The sequence below is a fragment of the Podarcis raffonei genome, chromosome 6 (assembly GCF_027172205.1).
Source record: "Podarcis raffonei isolate rPodRaf1 chromosome 6, rPodRaf1.pri, whole genome shotgun sequence".
Taxonomy (NCBI): Eukaryota; Metazoa; Chordata; class Lepidosauria; order Squamata; family Lacertidae; genus Podarcis; species Podarcis raffonei.
Genome location: NC_070607.1, coordinates 92,188,859 through 92,204,530, shown reverse-complemented (window position 1 = coordinate 92,204,530; position 15,672 = coordinate 92,188,859). Strand labels below are relative to the sequence as shown.

The following is a 15,672-nucleotide window of genomic DNA, read 5'->3' as shown; positions in this document are numbered from 1 at the left end:
ACGATCTTTCAAGACTGGTGTTATATGGTCTCGGCGGCCGCTCCCAGTCACCAGTCTAGCTGCTGCATTCTGGATTAATTGCAGTTTCCGAGTCAACTTCAAAGGTAGCCCCACGTAGAGCACATTGCAGTAGTCCAAGCGGGAGATAACTAGAGCATGCACCACTCTGGGGGGGAAAAAAAAGGAACAGTCCCAGGAGCGCATCACCACATGCATGGTATTTCTGAATGTGTAGTTCAGTTATTAAGGTGTGTCTGGACTGATGGTTTTTTCATGCAACATGGGGATTTGCCCCATTTCAAACAATCATGTTGCCAGGGATAAGCTAACAGATATTTCAAACCAGTCTGAGGGTAAGTAGCCAATCATGTGACATGGATGAAAAGGGTTGGCTCCAGTGCCTGGATTGTGCTCAGAAGGCAATTTTTTAAAAAATATACCTTCATTCTAAAAATTCATCTCTTTTTCTTTCTCTTTCTTTCTCTTTTCGTGCCTCATTTGAGTAGCCTCGACCTTTGCGCTATCTGCTTTTGGCCAGAGGATGAACCTACGAACCCGTCTATTTGCATGTGCCCATAAGCATGGAACATAATGAAGCATGAGAGAAACCTGCACCCTGGCTGAGCCGAGAATTTATATATACATATATATTATTTCTTTCCGCATCGTTTGAAAGAAGGAGAGTCACTGTTACAAACAATTAACATGGAGTGAAGTATTTTTCCATCCCAAGTTAGCAGTGTGCAATGAGATACCTTTCTCCGTATCGTCTCTTGAGTTGCAAGTGGCTCTTTAGAAGTAACACATATTGATCGATCTATCAATCTATATCACTATTTGGATAGGTGCAGCTAAGGTGTGCGGAAATCAAAAACTTTAATTAACAGACGGCAGATTTAGCACCAACTAAAGGTGCTGATATGCTTAGGACTGAAACTACAGTGGTACCTCGGGTTACATACGCTTCAGGTTACAGACTCCGCTAACCTAGAAATAGCGCTTCAGGTTAAGAACTTTGCTTCAGGATAAGAACAGAAATCGGACTCCGGCGGCGCGGCAGCAGCAGGAGGCCCCATTAGCTAAAGTGGTGCTTCAGGTTAAGAACAGTTTCAGGTTAAGTACGGACCTCCAGAACGAATTAAGTACTTAACCCAAGGTACCACTGTACTGGTCTTTTCACCCCATCTCAGAGGGGGACATCACTCAGACTTCAGGTTTAAAAGTAATATACCTCTGGGTACCAGCTGCTGGGAGCATCAGTGGGAAAGGGGACTGCTGTTTCCATGCTTTGCTTGTGATCATCCCACAACCACCTGGTTGGCCACTTTGGAGGACAGAATTCTTGGTGAGATGGGCCATTAGTCTGATCTAGAAGAGTTCTTTTCACCTCATATACACAAGTAGGAATTGTAACATCCATAGAGTATTGGTAGAGTTTATGAAGGTAAAAAATGACCCCTGGACAGTTAAGTCCAGTCAAAGGTGACTATGGGGTGTGGCGCTTATTTCTGGCGCAATGGAACACCGTGATGGAAGCCAGAGCGCATGGAAGTGCCGTCCCGACACAGCAGTACCTATTTATCTACTTGCACTGGTGTGCTTTCGAACTGCTAGGTTGGCAGGAGCTGGGACAGAGCAGCAGTTTATAACTCCTGTTGTGCAGATGGTGTCTCCTTCCATTCATTTTGACATCATACTTGGGAGCAAGGCTCTACACTTTCCTTAGGGACATTTCACCATCAAGACACAGTGACAAACCCGGTATTCTATCTAGTGCAGTTCAGCAGGGAGCTACCATTAATCCTGGCTCCCTGATGAGTGCCCTTGTCTTCACACGTTTGCAAATATATGTTCGTTGCATTCACACATTCTGTTTTTAGGTGTGCTCATGAGACATTTTCGTTAGAAAAGTACTGTACAATGGTACCTTGGTTCTCAAACTTAATCCGTTCCGGAAGTCCGTTCCAAAACCAAAGCGTTCCAAAACCAAGGCACGCTTTCCCACCCATAGAAAGTAATGCAAAATGGATTAATTTGTTCCAGACTTTTAAAATCAACCCCTAAAACAGCAATTTAACATGACTTTTACTATCTAATGAGACCATTGATCCATAACATGAAAGCAATAAACGAAGTACTGCAGTCACACAATCAATCAATCAATCAATCAATCAGTAGCTGAACTGGGTTCCACACAGTCACAAAAACAAAACAAAAAGAGCAGCATAAACAAAACTGCAAAATAAATAGCAAAAACAGACAGACCTCAGAGTAACACCCAAAATGGACGTGTGGCACTCAAATCGGAAGCGTAACACTAAAAATGGAGCACGTTCAGCTTCTGAAAAAAGTTCGCAAACCAGAACACCTACTTCCGGGTTTTCAGTGTTTGGGTTCCAAGTTGTTTAAGTACCAAGGTGTTTGAGAACCAAGGTACCACTGTAATATGTGAATGTTTCCTTAGACTGGAGCTTGAAGCTCCTGCTTTGAAACAGTTGTGCAGTTTCCAGAGAGGAGCAGAGAAGGTGGTCACTGTCCATTTCTCTTCTTTGAGTAAGTGAGATGCATTCTTAACCCCACCACCCAAAATAATCCACTTCATTGATGTGGGGATACCTGATCACATACTGAAAGGACAATGTATATAGGCACAAGATCACACATTGGCTTTGATGCGACTAAATCACAATTCATAATTGATTTATGGTTCTGTTCATGCTGTGTTTGTAAATAAATACCATTAGATAGGGCTGTTCCATTTAGACCCCACACTCATGACTTTCATCTTCCTACCTCTTAGATGCATTTCTTTGGTTTTCCTGCTTTATCGGAGAAAGAATACTAGATGTATGGTTTCTCACAAAAGAACATAACTCGTGACCCGCTGACCAGAACTTTTTTGAAAGGATATGTTCCTGTTGATCCACAAAATGTAGCAACTATTGACTTTTACAAGGGAATGTGCACAACGCCTGTGTGGTGAACATCAAAAAAATATGGAACGAGCTCTTACATTGGTCTTGCCAGCATTCACTTATGTGTTGCTCTGTAATTCGCAACACCCACTGGATATATGAAGAATTTTCAGTGCCCAAATCCATGCAACTTCCTTTTGGTGGAAGAGGATGCCCTGCCCATTACACTATGTTGTGCTCCACATTTTGATGGTTGATTGCGCAGAGGCTCCACTTGTGTCATTCCTCTTACTCAAAAAAAGAAAAGAGCTTTTGTGTGTCAGCACTGAGCACCCAACTCATATGCCTGGGGAAGGGTGGGGAGGCACACAGCTCTGAAAAAAACACAGAAGCCCAGTGAGTTGTGCAAACTGGTGAATTCCCTTGTGATTATTTACAGCAGGGGTGGTGTCAGGAATGAGCCAGCTCCAAGCAAAGGTTTGCAGCCAACAGCAGAAAGCAGCCAGGAACAGAGAGGCTTAGATGTTAGGCAGAGGAGAGTTAGCAGCCTCAGACTTTGGCTCTTCCTGACCTTGATGGGCCGGCTGATAAGGCAGTAGCTGAGAGCAGGCAGGAACACAGCCAAAGCTCTCAGGGAGCTCAGACAGGAGCAAACAGACACAGAGAGAGTCTCTCGGAAAAGGAGGAGGATGGAGATGATCCAATAAGTCCGAGGAGTCGGCGAATGGGAGGGCTGCTAGACAGGAAGCAAAACAAAAGACGTAAGGTGCGAAAGTTTAATATCTTCTATAGACACCGGGAGGAGTCTTCAGAAGGGTCATCTTGAGTAATGATGCCAGAGGCTTTGTTAGAGCTGTCTGGAGCTATCTGTTTTTGCAATAAATCCTCCTTTTTAATTACATATGCTTACTGTGTTATCAAGCTGGGAACCTGGACTCCTGACAGGTGGGAAACATTTGGCCCATGGACCAATTTGGGACCATCATGGGGTCTACTTGGGCCCATGAGACCATTTCCCCAAATGGCTCCCACCTGTCAATAATCATAAATAATAAATTTATTCATTATATCCCACCCATCTGTCTGGGTTTCCCCAGCCACTCTGGGGAACATGCCACTCAATCAGCTGACATCACACACTGAGTGACATTAACCGATGGGTGGGGTTCAATCCTGCTTCACCAGTGTGTTCCCTGGTGGTGCAGACCCCTGCAGGGAGCAGGATTGAACCCTGCTGGGAGCTGCTTCATGAGCGCATTCCTTGGTGAAGCATCTCCATCCCCTCAGCCCTGTGGGTCAGCCGACAGGTGGGCAGGGCCACCTACCTACCAGCCGCCTGATGTCATTGTAATGCCAGGTGATTGACAGGTGAGCAGTCCATCCACTTGTCAAAGTTGGCCCATGGAGCGTGGGGAGATCTGGCCCAGCGGGCCAAAAAGGTTCCTCACGCCTGGTTTCCAGTCTTCACATTCTAAACACCCTAAAACAGGTAACAATACAACTTTAACCCTTTCTCTACCAAATTAAGGCATCTTGGTTGGCTGTATGGTTGAAAATGGCCTTGTGTTTTGCCCCTTTCCTTGGTTTTCATGACAATGTGTAACCGAGAGAGCACCTTTTAATTTTGCAAAGTGCTTTACTATCTTTTTCTTCTTAACCCCCTCTTCCCCTTCCCCTGTCTGCATTTGAACTCATAACTTTCATTCATCTCTTTGTGCATGGAACTGTTGCCCACACTGCAGAACTGCATAAGAAGCCTTGTTTTAGTTCCTTTTCTGAAAACCAACTTGGTTCCGGACAAATTTAACGTACTTGTTTTTCTGCTCTTGTTTTCTTCTCTCTGTCACCTGCACACTTCTGGCATATTATGCAAGGGTAAAGTTGGCCAGGATTAATTAATGGTTCAGGGTTTATTTATTCAGCAAAATATATGCACCACATAATGATAATGATAATAATAAAAACTCTAAGCAGTTTATGCAAAATAGCATTTAAAAATAGCAGGAAAAACAGAGTGAAAACAGTAGACATAATAAATGTTTCTTATATATATATATCCCTTTTTTAAAAACACAAACGTACATAATAAAACCACATGTATGGAAAGGATTTTTATTAAATATAAAAAGCAATGCAATGCCTGCCTAGTATAAATGACCATATTCTGGGGTAGAATGAAGTCTGTGACCTACTATATTAGGTGGGGCTGACACAATCTTTACTCAGAACTGCTGTATTGTAAAATATACTAGGAAACAGAACTGTCTGCGTTAAGCCATGTTTCCATTTGATCAATGCCAAGAATTAGAAATATATGGTCCATTGTGTTGGTTGTTGGACTACAACTTCCATCAGCCCCAGTCACCACAGCTATTGCTCATGCTATTCTCTTGCAGGAAGAGATATGGATATGGGGCAATTAAAAATGAGCTCCATGTTGTAGATTAAGGTTAGAGAACTCGTGGGTTTGAGAAAGTTACCATCCAAGACAACAAGGCCATTGTCTGCAAAGTTCACCTCTGAGATCAGGAAATCATCATTATTATTATTTACTCATTTAATACGGAAACAAGCAAACAAAAAAATTACAATTTGGGCATAGGCAGCTGCTCACATCTCAAGGACAGCTGAAACAAATATCAGCTTTTGAGAATGTAATCTGGATTCAGAGATTTTGAAACTCAAAAAGTCTCAGGAAATCCAGAACCAAATTATGGTGCAATGGAGAGTTCAGATCTTGCAAACTGGAAACCTTAATTTATTATGTCGCTGTCAGTTTTTGGAAACCTGTAATTTTGTAAAATTTTGTAAAATTTTGTAAAATTTGAACTTTCAAACCGATACTTTTAACATGAATAAGTGCTGCAGGACTCTTCAGAACTTTTTAGGCAGAGAAGAACAGAAATAATGTTCAGATTAAATATGTAGACAAAATCTATCCACAAGCTACTGCCTCAAAACATCCTAATTTATTTGATAATTAACAGGCTTGACACCAAATTCATCTCAAAGGGCAAGTTTACTATGCATAATATGCCGGATTAGAAGTGGAGCCACGTGTTTTGAACCAATATATATGTCACGTACAGAAATAGAGATATGTTTTTGTGTCCAAGTTTATATTTAACTGCCTCCCTCTATTTAGGCAAACAGTTGTGTGATACTTATCAGTTAAGGGGAATACATTTCCTTTGCCCTACAGAGGAGTCAGAATAGAGCAGAGTTCTAGATCCTTGATTGTAGCTTACTAACTTCATGGCTTTTTCTGGGGTGGGGTTTGTGCTCCTGGTAGAGTTGACCAGATTGTTGGGAGAGGGCCGTCAATGACAGATAAGGACCGAACCAAAGGCCCAGGTGAAGGGGAGCCTCCTGAAGATCCAAGTATGATGGGCAGACTTGGAAAGGTGGAAAAACAGGTATGTTGAAAATTTGTAAATAATAATTAAAAAATTCATTAATGTGAATTTGTGGAGAAAGGGGGTGGAGGAAGCAAGCAAGCAAGCAAGCCTCACTGTGTCACCTCTCCCTCTGAAGAAGCCGAGTAGACTGGCCTCTGATGAAGGCAGCTCTGGGAAGGGAGGCGCTAAATGGCAATTGATCTAATAGAGAGGGAGCCTCGCTGTCTTATTTCTCCATCTGGTTCTCACCTCCCTCTTCCTTTGGTATATATGTCATGATGAATGCCCATCAAAGGAAGAAAAAAGATAAAAAACTTATTACCCAAGGGTGAATCTAAGCAAATGCTGTTACCATGTATGAGCCAAGATGCAGATGGAAGGCTTAAGCCAAAGAGGCAAAATAAGGAAGCATATACATTGAGTGTGGGAAACCTTTAGCTGTCAAGATGTTGCTGATCTACAACTCCCACCTGCCTCATCAAGCATGGTCAGTGGCTGAGCATGACTAGAGTTTCAGCCCAGCAACATCTGGATGGTCAAATGTTCCCCCCACCTGGTATACATATTTGTGGTCTTGGCATTGGTTTGGTTGCAGAATTTATTGTCTCCTTGGGGTGCAGTTGGCTATACATTTGTAAGAGAATTTGGTGTGTGTTTTTCATGGATCAGGGGATGACTTGTCTGCAAAATAACATTTTAAAGATGAAGTTTGGGGTGAATCCAAAGTTGCTTGGGTCTAAAATGTTGTGGGTGCCCATGCATTGGGTCCTGTGTGGCATTTTCCAGGTCCAGTCCATGGAGAAGAAGCTGGACTTCCTGGTCAACATCTACATGCAACGGATGGGGATCCCACCAAACGAAACAGAAGCCTACTTTGGGCCGAAGGAACCTGACCCAGCACCGCCCTACCACAGCCCAGAAGACAGCAGGGAGCACATTGACAAAAACGGTTGCATCATCAAGATCATTCGCTCCACGAGTTCGATGGGACAGAAGAATTTCTCTGCACCTCCTGCCACAACGGTGCCAAACAACTCATGCCCCCCTTCCACTTCTTGGCAGACATATCAACGGCAAAGCCACGGGACCTCCCCAGTTGGCGATGCTGGTTCTTTGGTGAGAATCCCACCTCCACCTTCTCACGAGCGCTCCTTCTCTGCCTACGGTGGTGGGAACAGGGCCAGCGCTGAGTACGCAAAGAATGAAGACATTACAGCTAAGCACGCAGAGAGTGCTCTGAGGGACAGTGACACCTCTATTTCTATCCCATCAGTGGACCACGAGGAACTGGAGCGTTCCTTCAGTGGGTTCAGCATCTCACAGTCCAAAGAAAATTTGGACGTCCTTAACAACGGTTGCTACACTGCTGTGGCCAAAATCAGACCTTACATAGCAGAAGGGGAGTCAGATACGGATTCTGACCTCTGCACACCCTGTGGGCCTCCGCCGAGGTCAGCAACCGGCGAGGGACCTTTCAGTGACATGGGCTGGTCAGCTCCTAGGCAGTGAAGGAAAAGAAAGCCACCTGAACACAACTTCAAGAGCATGGGGCAATGATGCTGTCCACATACCGGACATCTTCAGGAGACTGGGCGCTAATGTTCTGCAACCCAGAAATTGTGGGTGTTTTGCCACAGCTTGGTCCGGGGGCGGTGGGAGCAGAAGCTACGCCTGCTCTCTCCAAAAAACGAGAGGGGGCATTGTAGTGAATAATTTTGAAATGTCTGGATTTCATACATACCATCTTTCTAAACTAGATAGGTGAAACTGTGATCTTACTCCAGGGTAGGTAGCCGTGAGTAATCTTTTAAGCTAAGAGGGCACACACATCACTAAGACAGTGGTTGTGCAATTGGTGAGACAATTTCTTCTTTTTTTGACTAAGAGTAGGCAATGGCACTGAGCTATCAGGTCACACACAAAAAACATGCTAGTGTTACAAAAGAAACGTGTCACTAATTATGCCTTGGGGGGAGGGAGAAACAGAGCTGTAATGTACATTGACGAAAGGTGGTTTAATTATGATTGCAGAGAAATTAGCTGGGAAGAGCCGTACATTGAACGATTGGTGTCCAAATGGCAGAAACACAAATTTTCAGTGACAAAATTGTCTTGTGGTATTGGATTGGAGACAGGACCACAGCTTCAGTAGGTGTGCTTGAGCTCAAAGAACAGCAGTCTGTGTGGGATGTGAGACTGCTTTCACATGAGATGCTTTCATCCTTTCCTTTTTTAAAAACAACAACGACAACAATCACATCTGCAGGATAGCATCAAAACAGTTATTGATCTGCATGCTCAGAGATTTAGATGTTTTTGCACTCTTTGGAATACTGTTTTCTAACGCAGGAGAGGACACACCTCCTTGGAAGGACAGTCTGTGTGCTGTGGTAGAGAAAGGGTTTTTGGAGCCGAGAAAGGTCCTAGGTCAGTTTGCAAGAACAGGGCCATAATGATGCGCCCACCAGCTCATGCCCATTTCATAGCCACATTTCTAGGGTCTCTTGTTCAAGTTTAGGGTGGCTGCTCCTCATGTTAGGTGACACAGTGGCTCTGTTTGTGAGCTCAAAAAAGGAAAGAGGCAAGTCTTCCTCGCAGAAGCAGACTTCAGGAAAGCATGAAGATAATGCCTTGCAGCCCTCCAACACAGTGTAGATAAGAAGTGTGAAATTTCATAAGAAGGTGTGGCGGCAACTCCGAGATCAGAAGTCCCACAGGAGTTGCGAAAGCAAGAAGACTCCAGTTGCGAGAGGGGATTCACTTTATGGGGGAGATTAAAACTGAGCTAAGGGCTTCTGGGCTCCAAAGCTGAAAGAAGTTTGTGACTTCTGCGCTTTGCAATCAGCAGGGAAGCTTTAGCGTTCACCCCACTTCTTGTGATGAAATCTGCTTCTCTCTAGCCTATCCACTCGCAGATGGATGTCTCTCTTTTGTTAACCTTGTCCCAAGTCCAGAGCTGCTTGCCTCGATTTTGCCTGACGGACTTCCTTTCAGCTTCCAACCCAGATCCATTTTTGACCGTTGCCACTTGAAATATCCTGCATTCCCCCCACTCCCACGCATTATATTAAAAGTTGGAAATGTTCAGATAGGGAAAGGCTAGGAGGGAGAATAGATGTGCAAAGCTAGCAGGGAGAATTTCCAGGGGCCTTATCAAAATGTTTGGTGTTCAGAGAAGGGCACTGTCTATCTGCTGACAGCAGATTCACATTGTGGGCTTGTCCCAAGACTTGTCTTCCAGAGTTTCGGCATGGTATGAGCTGTTTCAAAATCCATTTTATGGGAAACAGTGAGGGAATACCCCAGTTCCCATTTTCTTTGCTAGCCTTCACTCTCAAATATACATGATGCAGATGTCAGTATGAAATCGCAACACGGATGAGTTTGGCAGTTTCCAACTGTGATATGTGAAGATGGCTCTGATACTTTCTTGGTCAGCGTAGACATTTTCAGATCTGGCTACCCAGCAAGTAAAGTCAGTTTAGTAGCCCAGAAAGTTCACAACATAAAAAGCCAGGAGATAGCAGGCCCTTTTTCTGCTTTTTAATATTTCCCATGATGCGGATTTTCATGAGATCGCCCTAAACAGGAAGTGATGTAGTGAATGTACAAATGAGAACAGACCAGATAAAGAGTTATGTTAATCTGCTACAACAAAGCCAAGAGACTCTTAGAACATTTTAAAGATTAATAGATTTATTGTGGCATGTGTTTTGGGAGGCAAAATTACATTCAGTTAGAGAAATCTTAGCCAATTAATCATAGGAGCTTTAATCTGCATAAATGTGCACGCAAATAAATAAAACAGAAGTTCTGGAGAATAAAAACTCTATCAAATAATGTACGAGTAATCACCATCTCAGAAGAAGCAGTAGTTACTCTTTGGTGAGACAGAAGGAGAAATAACCTGTCAGAGAAAGAATTTGTAATTTTCCTTAAAAGAAGACATTTTTCTACTTATAAAAACCTCCCTTGATGCGGGGGGGGGGGCTTTTAAATATTGGTTGATTAGCATTTCCAAGCAGTGTGCATAAACACAAACCACACGTAGGATAAAGCAAGAAAAAATCAGCACAAACCCAAACATTACCCTAATATTTATTTGTTTAAGGCATTGAAATGTAATCACTATTTAAAAGTTGCACCAGTATGGTATGTGTATATATACGTACACAGACAAGCCTGCAACTAATATGACTGAGAGAACAAAATGTTTTGGAAACTGTAGGAATAAACACATATGGAAAGTATACATGAGTCAACCGACTGAAAGAAACACCTTTCAGTCACAATGAAACCATAGGTTGAACTGGGGTTCAAGTAGATTGACATCAGCCATAAGTTGTTATGAGAGTTAATCAACTTAGATTGTGATTCAGGCTTCCAGTACAGCAGCCTCGCATTCTAGCTGTCTATTAAACTACCTTTGCTTGTTTACAGTGATCTGTAATGGAAAGTATGATACGGAAATGGAAATGTCCCCCTTCCACTGATTTGTCTATTCTGCCCTATCCGATTTGTGCTCATTGATCTGCCTTGTACAGGGACAGCCTTGTTTGTCCCATGCAAACCGTACAGGGGCACTGCTGATCACAAGTGATGGCATGCATCAGGTTGCAGGAACAGGTGCCTAGATTTTTATTCAGTCCTCTAATGGTGAACTGAACCCAAAACCTGTCTGTGCAAACAGATCCCAAGAGTTCCCATTCCCTGAGCCACTTTTTTTAAATATCAATGTTTGTTTGTTAACTTTCCTTAAAGAAGAAAGAGAGGAAGCAAATTTACAACTGCCAAGGATTTTTGACATAAGGAATAATGGCATTAAAGGCGCAGTGCAAGGTTATGGTGTTGGTGGCGTTCCAGCTGAAATCCAACCTGAGACATATTCATTATGAGAATGTTAGGAGGGTCAAATAAGAAGTCTTCTCCTTCATCCTGGAATCTTCTTGTTGTGATAATTGAGTTTCTGGGAGGATGTTTTTTGGGCAGAGTTAATACTGAATATAAATACGCTGTATTTATTCATTGCAGTGTAGTTGTTGACCCTCCGTAGGCACAATATTATGTGCCTTATAGTAAGTCTAAAGGGAGACAAACACAATCTTTTGATAGCTTATTAACCAAGCTTATATTTTTAGTTCTGAGATAACGCCACTCATAGCCTCTCCCCGCTGCTGAAATACCCTAGAAAACTCATTTTATATGAGTGTGTGCTTCTCAGGCTAGCATTCAGCTTTGGCCCACAAAGGCATGCCAAGCAAGACACGTAGGAAACAATGCCTTGTGTATAGCTCCGCGCTCCCAAAATGTTGCCAAGAGAAGATTGCAAAACATAATATTCATATGCAAATGCTAGCAAGCAAATCCACCATCTCAGTAGGTTTGGCAGGCAATACTGATATACTGACCATCTGTGATGGCAGCACATCATATTTTTATTGTGGAAGAAAATGTCTAAATATAAAACTCCGTTGGATAAGTTGAGACATCTAATATCTAAATGGTAGTAGTAGTAGCAGTTAGCATGCATGGAGCACTTTGGAATGGTCAAAGTGCTTTGCATAGATTACCATGGTTAGCCTTACAAGAATCCTGTAAGGTACCTTTGTTTTATCCCTATTTCAGATCCATGTTTTTTTTATATAAAAATGGTTGTCATTCAGCACTGGGAGGTGCCATAAACATGGTTTCTCTTGCACAAGCAGCATGGGCTGTTCTGGACTGCAGCCCTGTTGTTTGAATGTGATCCACTTTTAGATGTCATTCCAACGAGCACCCGCATTCCAATGAACATTCACAAATCACACGTTGCCATCTCATTGACTAGAGAGCATAAGGACCTCTGTTGACTCATTTGTGTGTTGTGCATTAGGGCCTCTTTCTCTTGTAGATGCTGACCAATGCCCCTATTTATTTTTTTGAAATGAATAGAGAGAAATATTTCACCCTCTCTTATAACCAGAGTCAAGCAATAAAGCTGATAAGCAGTAGATTCAGGAGAGAGACATAAGAGAGTATTTCTATCCACGGCGGATATTTAATTCGTGGAAATGCCACAAGATGGGGTGATGAATTTAAAACAGATTATGCAAACTTGATGGAAGAGAAAATCTCTCTGTTTTGTTGGCCCTGGATAGCTAAATTGAAGGTCCATTTAGCATCTCTGAATACCAAGTTTTTTTGGGTGGGGAGAGGACAGAACAGAACAGAACAGAACAGAGAGAGGGGCTATTGTCTTCATGCTTGGCTTGTGGGCTTTCCAGAACCACCTTGGTGCCCAGTGTTGGGAACAGTGGACTAGATTGTCTGATGCAGCAGATTTACTTCATTCCTATGTAAAAATTTCAGCTACTGTATTTTTCGCTCTATAAGACGCACCAGATCATAAGACGCACCTAGTTTTTGGAGGAGGAAAGCAAAAAAATTAATATTCTGAATCTCAGAAGCCAGAACAACAAGATGGATTGCTGCACAGCGAAAGCAGTGATCCCTCTTGCTGTTCTGGCTTCTGGGATAGCTGTGCAGCCTGCATTTGCTCCATAAGACGCACACACATTTCCCCTTACTTTTTAGGAGGGAAAAAGTGAGTCTCATAGAGCAAAAAATACGGTAGTTTCCTTGAAATCTAGCTACTGAGCTCTTGCAAAACCTGCCCCAATTGCCAGTAACATTGTTCAGCACCCTAAGTGAAGGCAGACATATCTGATCTGATCTGCAAAGAGTAACAAGGCATTGAGCGGGGGTTAATAAAATAATTTAAATTAGTAAAGGAATTATTCTAACTTTGCTATTCTGTATAGTTTGTTGCCTGCACTGGCAATCTTTGAGGTACCTCCTAATTTAATGATTCTAGGAACAGAATCAGAGGTTGCCTTTCTCCAAAAGAGATTGCATCTTCGTTACATGTCATAAGCCTGCGATTAAACTATTTCATAGATACCATCAGATAATGTATACAGTATTAAAACATATCTTGCCAGTTGCGTGTCTAAGCCACATAGCTGGACAGAAAGAGAACTATCTCCCTTTGTTGTTATGACGAATGCTGCATCTGAATGCTTATATTTACCTATGGAACAATATTTTCAACAGGAAGCAAAACATGGGACTGTTTAAAGGGGGGGGGGGAATGTATAGGAAAATAGATAGGAAAGCAGAATAGTGACTGTTAAGAAGCCTGCTTGTCGATAATGTGTCTCTGTGTACGCACCATTTGCTTCTCATCAAGGCTGTGAATTATTGTATGAGAAAGAATCTGCATTTCCCCTCTGGTGTTCTGCAAGAGAAGAGGGAGGGACAGAAGCCATAAGAGAAATCAGTCGGGGGGCGATGATGAAAGAAGACCAGGCATTGCCCACAAGTGTAGATTCCAGGAAGAGAGGCAGCTTGCTTTCCTGCTCATGGAAATCTCTGGGCACAACTCTGCAAATGTGCTCACAGCTCTGTGTGGGGAGAGGGCCATTGACAATTCCTACAAAAGCCCCCTTGAAATGTTCTTATGAGAAATACCCCGTCTCCCCACACATTCTGTGCGAAGGGTAAGCCCCAATGGAAGAGAGAGAGGCCTTGGATTATTTTTTTGCCCTGACTATAAAGAGGTGCAGAGATGACCCCCAACTTGGATAGCTTTAACAGAGGGTTTGTGCCATATAACTTCCTGGCGGTTTCTGCCTGAAGCCAATACAGCGTTAGCTGCCAAATTATGCATACAGTACCACCATCTGTATGTAAGTCTTAATATACGCCTCAACAGAAACACATGGGCAGAGTTGTCACTGAGGTGGTAACACCTGTGGTTTGGGATGTGCCACTTCAGTCTTTAGGTGGAAGCTCGTATTCTGAGAGGAGGAGAAACCCATTTATTACTCCACTGATGGACACCAAGCCCACAGGTTCTGCAAGCATTGGGACCAGCCTTATATCAAGCCAGGCCACTGGTCTACCTAGCTCAGCAGCTCTCCAAGATTTCAGGCCAGACACTCTCCCAACTCTTCCTGGGAATGCCAGGGGTTTGACCCTAGATCTTCTACATGCATGTGGTCTACTACTGATTGACAACCCTTCCCCTCAGCCTAAGCCCATTGCCTGTCACAAACCTGAGTTGCAGTGGGGGGGGGGGACCCAAGAGCCATCTAGAAACTTGCAAGGGGAACACAGCAAGGAGAACTCGCCTATCCTACTTCCTAGGACAGACTTCCATTCAGCAAAAGCTTTGCAGGGCTGATTTGTTTGGGAAAGAGATGTTTGCATTGCCCTCCCTGTGCTAACATTCACACATATTTTGAAACCCACCCTCGTATCTAGAGAATTTGGAGGCGACTCTCAGCACTTGACGGTGACATTTGAATATTAGTCCTCCTAAAACCGTTAGGGAAAATTACCCTTCCACAGCAAGACAACAGCCTATGCAGCCGTTCACATGAGGTGCCAATATGCACTGGTGGGGCAGGGGACATCTACATTGTGATTGATATGCATTGAACTGGCCGGTTGAGTCTGTTGATCTGTTGATTGGATGGGGATGTGTATGTATACATACTGCCGGCAGTTGTTAACACATCCATGGTTGCCCACGAGTGTAGCTGGACCAGGGCAAGTGGGTCCTATGCTATCTGAATAGCAACATCATTTACAACTTCTTCACCAGTCTCTTATGACCAGAAACCTTTGCATGTGGAGCACAGGATGTATCACACACTAATTACTGTTGGAGTGCATTTTCCATGGTGGCATCCATCCGTTACTACCAGGGGTATCCAACAAGGTGCCCCCCAGATATTGCTGGACATCATCATCCCTGACCATTGGCCAAGTTGGCTGGGAGTTGGAGTCCAGCAACATCAAGAATTTGACACATTGGCAACTACTCCTGCATTATTAGGCCATGTGGGTGAGATGACTCAGTGGTTGATGTAATATGCCGTATTTTTCGCTCTATAACACGCACCCGACCATAACACGCACGTAGTTTTTAGAGGAGGAAAATCCGTAGGCATGCCACCCGTAGGCATTCCCTCCATAACACGCGCAGACATTTCCCCTTACCTTTTAGGAGGAAAAAAGTGAGTGTTATGGTGCAAAAAATACGGTAATGACTATGTTTTATGGATTGTGATGGATTTCCGAGCAGAGTAGAATTGCTGTTCTATTAGGTTTGCCCACCAAGGGGGTTCCCTCAGCCCTCTTCTATTGCACGCTGTTCACCGCACACACTCAACCAAGCATCCAGTCTGGAGTCGTCGTTTTGACAGCGAAGACGGCTAATCTGCTTCCTTTCGTTTGCTCTGTTGCCTTGGCTTTCTTGCACATTCGTTCCTGCTCCAAAGAATATTTCATAATGCCTTTGGTACTGACGTACA

The 15,672-nt window shown here is 43.4% G+C and overlaps 1 protein-coding gene across 7 annotated transcripts in view; it reads left to right on the top strand.

The window, feature by feature from the left end:
• The window catches only part of KCNQ2 (potassium voltage-gated channel subfamily Q member 2), a 154,034-nt gene extending 142,083 nt beyond the window's left edge, over positions 1–11,951 (top strand). For all 7 annotated transcript variants that reach the window (XM_053394495.1, XM_053394494.1, XM_053394497.1 and 4 more), the window contains 2 exons: positions 6,208–6,331; positions 7,100–11,951. In XM_053394495.1, coding sequence (XP_053250470.1) covers positions 6,208–6,331; positions 7,100–7,822 — 847 coding nt within the window. In that variant the 3' untranslated portion in view covers positions 7,823–11,951. The remainder of the gene's footprint in view (positions 1–6,207; positions 6,332–7,099) is intronic.
• The last annotated feature ends 3,721 nt before the right edge of the window (positions 11,952–15,672 follow it).